We start from the raw sequence: 6737 nt of genomic DNA, 5'->3' as shown, positions 1-6737 counted from the left end.
ACTCAAACCCGTAGCTAACTGGTTTCTCTCCGAAATGATTGAGCCGCAACAGTTGACTAGACATCTAGAGGTAAAGCACTGTTTCGGTGCGGGCTGTGAGAGCGGTACCAAATCGATGCAAACTCTGAATACTAGATATGATCTCAAAATAACAGGGGTCAAGGTCGGCTAGTGAGACAACGAGGGATAAGCTTCATCGTCGAGAAGGAAACAGCCCGGATCACCAGCTAAGGCATCGCTCAATTGTTTATTCATATAAACGCCTTAAAAATCAACTTCTAAATTTTATTGTTATTAATATTTATTAAAATAAAATAAAGAGTTTAAATGATACATCTAGTTAATATTAAATTAGATGGAAAATGATCCATTTAATAATAATTTAATGAGTTAAAACAGATAAATTAAAAATATATTTTTTAGGTGATATTTTGGTAATTTATATTATATTTTATGAAGAAATAAGCATTTGAAATTTTTTAATTTAAATAAGATAAAATTAAAATTTTAATAAATATAAACTCAATTATTTTTGTGAAAATAAAATATATTATATTTTTATTTTGTAAAATAATAATTACTTCAATAATTAACAGTTTATTTAAAAAAAAAAATAATTAATTATAGTTTAGGTTTAATTTTGTCAATTTAAAATTTTAAACATAAAAATGGAGTGTCACGTTAATACCCGCCAACAAAATAGGAAAGAATGACGTGTCACGTTAAAACCCAATTTGCGATTCTCGTTCACATTTGCGGTTTGGCTTTGATTTCGATTCAAAGCCTACCGTCTGGTTCTGGGATCGCCTCTTGTTCTTTCCTTTTTAGAATCGTGATAGGATGGCGGTTGCAATCGGATCGGATCGGATCTGCGAGTGAATTGGAAACCTATGGCGGAGGATAAGTACAATCTGAAGAACCCTGCGGTGAAGAGGATCTTTCAGGAGGTCAAGGAGTTGCAGTCGAATCCTTCCGATGATTTCACGAGTCTTCCTCTTGAGGTTTTTTGCTTTTGAATTGCTCTGGTTTTTGTTCCTGTTTTGTCGGTTTTACATTCTAATGGTTTGCGCATCTTTGTTGAATTAATTGATTCCCTGTGATTTTCGCCGATTGTTGCATTTGTATGATCTATGTGGAAATGTGAGAAAGAAATCAATTATTAATCTGGTTTTCTTTTGATTTTTCATACCTGCTGGTGTCTGCTTCTATTGCGTATGAATGTTTTGATAGGGCTCAAAAAGGAAGAAAAGTGGAAATATTAACGGTTTGTTGCCAGATTTTTTATATGAAATTCATTCGATTTGATAATCATCGAATGTTCTTGAACAGCCGCAGTCCTTTGGTTTGAACCTTACTCTCTAGTTAGGCCAATAATCAATTTGTTTGAATTGATTACTGATTCTACAAATACACACTTGCATCCAGTCCTTTTCCATAAATCTTCCATGTATCTTATGCTATTCTCGCTATGTTCATGTGTGTTAATTCTTATAATTGTATCGACTTCATTGCATTCTGGTAAAAGAAGAAAAGTACCTGCTATGCGAACCATTGCTCGATTGATACACCAGTTCTGGTATTAATCCGCGTAGTTTTGTCTTTTTGACTGTCACAGAGTTTAAGGGTTTTGCCAAGGATAAATGTTGCTTTTTCAGGAGAATATATTTGAATGGCAATTTGCCATCCGTGGACCGGATGATAGTGAATTTGAGGGTGGGATATATCATGGACGTATACAATTGCCAGCAGAATATCCATTCAAGCCACCTTCATTCATGTTGCTAACCGTAAGATAGCGATCTCTTTTCATGCTTGTTCCCCTTTCTGTTGCTTCTTGTCTTTTAAATGGAGCATGTTTGAGCTTGATTTTGAAAGACTTAAAATCGTTTTTGTCTTCTTTAGTACATCTTTAAACAAGATGGGTAACCGTCCAAGCCTACCTTTAGTGGATATTGTCTGCCTTTGGCCCTTTACGTATCATTGTCAGCCTCACGGTTTTAAAACACGTCCAATGGGGAGAGGTTTCCACACCCTTATAAGGAATGATTTGTTCCTCTCTCTAACCAATGTAGGATCTCACAATCCCCTTGGGGTCCCAGCGTCCTCGCTGTTATACCGCCTAATGTCTGACTCTGATACTAGTAACAGCCCAGGCCTACCGCTAGTAAATATTGTATGTTTTGGCCCATTAAGTATCGTTATCAGCCTCACGGTTTAAAACGCGTCCACTAGAAAAAGGTTTCCACACCTTTATAAGGCTTCTTTCCCCTCTTCAACCACTCTTGGATTTCACAAGATGCTCGTACAATCAAATTGATTTTGAATGATTAAAAGTTTTAGAGTTCTATCGCCGTCAGCCTCACGATTTAAAACGCGACTACTAGGAAAAGGTTTCCACACCTTTATAAGGCTTTGTTCCCCTCTCCAACCACTCTTGGATCTCACAAGATGCTCGTACAATCAAATTGATTTTGTATGATTAAAAGTTTTAGAGTTGTATCGCCGTCAGACTCAGGTATTGCCGTCAGCCTCACAGTTTAAAACACGTCCACTAGGAAAAGGTTTCCACACCTTTATAAGGCTTCATTCCCCTCTCCAATCACTCTTGGATCTCACAAGATGCTCGTATAATCAAATTGATTTTGAATGATTAAAAGTTTTAGAGTTATTTTGTGTGTTTATTTTGACACTTCCTTTCTTTCAGCCAAATGGGCGCTTTGAAACCCAAACGAAGATTTGCTTGAGCATATCAAATCACCATCCAGAGCATTGGCAACCGTCGTGGAGTGGTAGTTTTTTGTATCATTAATTCAACTTGTCTTGTTTTGTTATGTTAACTCATAGGATTTCCGTTGTCCGGTTTCTACATTTACGTTTAGTTGCTTCAAGTTCCACATGCTCTGATCTTTGTTCCTTTTTTCCCGCTTACCCTTTTCTGTTGATGCTTGTTCATAGTGCGCACTGCCTTGGTTGCATTAATTGCTTTCATGCCCACAAACCCAAATGGCGCTCTTGGTTCCTTGGACTACAAGAAGAAAGAGCGACGAGAATTGGCCATCAAATCTCGAGAAGCGCCCCCCAGATTCGGTACTCCCGAACGTCAAAAGCTAATTAACGAGGTACTCCCGAACGTCAAAAGCTAATTAACGAGGTACTCCCGAGTTCTGTCGATATCTCGAAAGCTATGATACTGTTAGGTTATCAGCTTCTTTACGTCACAGATTCATGAATATCTGCTGAGTAAGGCGCCGCTTGTCCCTCAGCCGGGTTCTTCAGATGCCTCTGAGGAGAAACCCGCCAATGTCCAGGTAACTTCTGGAGCTGCTGTGGTAGAGATTCCGAATCCACCCGCAATCGACATGATTGTTGAGGAAGCAGCACCAGAGGGATTATCTGTGAATGTCAATCTCCAGCCTGAAGCAGCAAGAGTGGCAAGAGAGGTGCCATCGAGTCGCCCCACCGCTAAGGTGCAGCAGAGGCCGGAGACGAGAGTTCATAGGCCAGCCGATGACTGGTTGTTCAAATGGGCTGCCATCGGGCTCACTCTTGCAATTGTCGTTCTTTTGCTGAAAAGTTCATGAAGGCAAGCGCTCATGGTTCTGTGTTCATGGATGAATCTTAGATTACTGATATTTTTTGTTGGTTGATAGCTTTGCTCTGAGGCACAATGGTCGTATGTGTGTGAATATTTTAAGGGTAAATTTAAATGTCTTATAATTCAACAGGTAAAAAAGCAATCCAATGTTTAAATAATATCCAAACACTTGAAGAACACAGCAACGAAGGCCAAGCCATCCATCAACATATGCATAATCACTATCTTAGAATAAGAGAATTCGAATGAGAAATTGTAGATTTAAGAGTGCTTTGTGGTGGGATGATGATGATATGATGATGATCAGTGCTCATGATCTCCTTTCTTCACCACAGTGACTGGACAGGAGCTATTGTTCACCACATAGTTGCTTACACTCCCCAATATTGCCCTGTAAGAATATTCCACAATTTTCAAATTTAAAACTGCATACTTGTAGTTTAAAAAAAAAAAATCAAAATCATAGTTTGATTCTTTGACTCTCGAACAAATCAAGATACCCAGTTCAGCCCATGATTGAAATATTGTCAGCTTTGGCTCGTTACGTAATAATGTCTGTTGGGAAGAAGTTTCGAGATCGGATGCTTTTCTTTGATTCTCGAACAAATCAAGATACCCAGTTTAGCTAGGATTGAAATATTGTCAGCTTTGGCTCGTTACGTATTAATGTTTGCTAGGAAGAAGTTTCGGGATTGAATGCTTTGTTCCCCTCTCTAACCGACGTGGGATCTCATAATCCACCCCCAGTTCCCCTCTTTAACCGACGTGGGATCTCATAATCCACCCCTAGTTCCCCTCTCTAACCGATGTGTGATCTCATAATCCACCCCCTTGGGAGCTAACGTCCTCGCTGGCACACTGCCTGGCGTTTGGCTTTAATACCATTTGTAACATCTCAAGCCCACCGCTAGCAGATATTGCTGCCTTGGCCCGTTACGTATTGCTGTCAACATCACGGGTTTAAAACACATCTATTATGGAGAGGGTCTAGCCCTACTCCAACCAGTGCCACCATCCGCTGACTGACTCTGATACCATTTGTAACAGCTCAAGCCCATTGATAGCAAATCTTGTCTATTTTGGCCCGTTACGTATAACCGTCAGTCTCACGGTTTTACAACGCATATGCTAGGGAGAGGTTCCTACATCCTAAATGTTTTGTTCCCCTCTCCAACCGAGTTAGTTCTTCACAAAATTGTTCTATATAATTGAGCCATTACCATTTTTAAGAACTCATCTAAATTCTTATGAGTTATGATTCAAACAAGTGAAAGAGAATTCGATCTCACCTCTTAAGCATGCCAAGACCTCTGTTCCCAATGACGAGACAGCTGATAGGAACCTGATCAATTGCTTCACAAATCTTCTCACCAGCATCTCCCCAATAAACCTTGAGCAATACAGTGATCTGTTTCATTACAGAAAAATTTCAATCATCAACGCAGAAATTGAAACAAACCGCTTAACAAAAACATAAAGATAGAAAAATCACCTCCTTCTGGGCGGCCGCCGTCGTCACGATGTCCAGAGTTTCAGCATCCGGCTTAATCCCGTACTTCTTCATGGTGTGAGGATCGGAGAACTCAGACAGAGGAATAAGCGCTACAAAACAGTAAACACACACACAGCGACAATTACAAAATACGTCGATCGCCAAGAACAAAAGAATCAAACCAAAACCGAAACCGAATTTCTTCAAACAGCGCAAAGAGCAACAATCTTGCAGAGAATTAGAAAAAGGTTTCAGTGCAATCGAACAAGCGCTTGCGCTACCTCCGAAGATCGGATGAGAGAAATAAAAGAACGAGATCGAGAAGGAAGAACATCTTACGAGATCCGGTAGTTTGCCAGAGCTGCATCTCGCCGTCTTCATAATCGCCTTCAGGACGAACAGTGATGAGAATTAGGTAATCACCTTTACGGATAACATTATCGATAGTCCATTTGAGTGCTTTTTTGCTGCAGAGTGAGAAATCCACTGCAACTCCGATTCTCCGTTCACTGTCCATTTTCTCTTTGCGTTTCACTTCTGCAGAGATCGTGGAATGATTGTTGGGAAGCTTTTGATCAGAGGAATTTGGAAGAAGGGGCGCAACTTCAATGGCAGAGACTCCACGAAGAAAACAATTATTGAATGCAAACACGAATTTGGCGCTGACGGATGCCGTGTCCCACTGAAATTCGAGAAGGCGGCTGAAGGTAAATATTATATTCCGCCATGTGTTCTTTTGAGCTTTGCCCATAAAATATCTATTATTATTTTAAATATTAATTTATATAACCCTGAAAACATAAAATTTAAAATAATAGATTATTAATACGTTGAAAATTCAAAAACGTCATTTTTTTTAAAAATAAATTTTAATATTTAATTTATGTAATAAAAAATACACGAGATTCTGGCTCAATCACTTCATCTCTCTATATATATCGAATTGTTTTATAGCATGATATGATCGCCTAGCCCTGCATAGCATATCAGCTGCGCTGCGGGATTTCTATTGGATCTGATCTTTCGGAAAGCTTTTGGACCGAGCGAAAAGGATTTGTCTAGCCCTGCATATGAGCTGCATTCAATATGTGGGATTTCTATTGGATTTGGCGGGATTTCTATTGGATCTAATCTTTCGGGAAGCTTTTGGACCGAGCGTAAAGGATTTGTCTAGCCCTGCATATGAGCTGCGTTCAATATGTGGGATTTCTATTGGATTTGATCTTTTGGGAAGCTTTTGGACCGAGCGAAAAGGATTTGCCTAGCCCTGCATATCAGCTGCGCTCAATATGCGGGATTTCTATTGGATCTGATCTTTCGGGAGCTTTTGGACCGAGCGAAAAGGATTTTCAACTTTTGCGCAGTTAGACGAACATGACTCTCACAATGGTATGATATTGTCTACTTTGAGCAAAGCTCTCGTGGCTTTGCTTTGGGTTTCCTCAAAATATCTCATTTCAATGGAGGTAGTATTATTTGATTATAAACTCATGATCATTCCCTAAATTAGCGGATGTGGGACTTTCATCCAACATGCATAAGCAAGCAAAGTCGAAGCTTTGCCAAAAGCGAGACGAGGAAGCGGAGCTGTCGTATGAACGATAGCTTTCCCCGACCTACTTTGATTAAAAAAAAAAAAAAAGCGAAGGA

At 39.5% G+C, this 6737-nt stretch overlaps 2 protein-coding genes across 2 annotated transcripts; one reads left to right on the top strand and one right to left on the bottom strand.

The window, feature by feature from the left end:
• The first annotated feature begins 743 nt into the window (after window positions 1-743).
• On the top strand, window positions 744-3722 carry LOC111790946 (ubiquitin-conjugating enzyme E2 32). The gene is given in 6 exon segments (XM_023672078.2): window positions 744-1001; window positions 1656-1787; window positions 2705-2789; window positions 2956-3119; window positions 3222-3564; window positions 3567-3722. Coding segments are annotated over 6 exon segments (891 nt in total). The 5' UTR covers window positions 744-890; the 3' UTR covers window positions 3623-3722.
• On the bottom strand, window positions 3698-5749 carry LOC111790948 (universal stress protein PHOS32). Its single transcript, XM_023672081.2, has 4 exons — window positions 5427-5749; window positions 5088-5197; window positions 4885-5003; window positions 3698-3986 (listed from the first exon to the last, which is right to left on the bottom strand). Exons 1-4 carry the CDS (start codon window positions 5602-5604, stop codon window positions 3899-3901), a joined length of 495 nt encoding a protein of 164 aa, XP_023527849.2. The 5' UTR covers window positions 5605-5749; the 3' UTR covers window positions 3698-3898.
• Window positions 5750-6737: the final 988 nt, after the last annotated feature.

The sequence above is a fragment of the Cucurbita pepo genome, chromosome 3, assembly GCF_057944985.1.
Source record: "Cucurbita pepo subsp. pepo isolate OVF chromosome 3, ASM5794498v1, whole genome shotgun sequence".
NCBI classification, from domain to species: domain Eukaryota; kingdom Viridiplantae; phylum Streptophyta; class Magnoliopsida; order Cucurbitales; family Cucurbitaceae; genus Cucurbita; species Cucurbita pepo.
This window is presented reverse-complemented; position numbering and strand designations above follow the sequence as displayed.

Excerpts from the sequence above, each read along its gene's own strand:
- LOC111790948 (XM_023672081.2), bottom strand. The coding sequence starts at position 5,604 with ATGGACAGTGAACGGAGAATCGGAGTTGCAGTGGATTTCTCACTCTGC. Across the intron at positions 5,198-5,426 it reads CTGGCAAACTACCGGATCTC|CGCTTATTCCTCTGTCTGAG; the intron begins GTAAGATGTTCT and ends ACTGTTTTGTAG. Across the intron at positions 5,004-5,087 it reads CGGCGGCCGCCCAGAAGGAG|ATCACTGTATTGCTCAAGGT; the intron begins GTGATTTTTCTA and ends GTAATGAAACAG.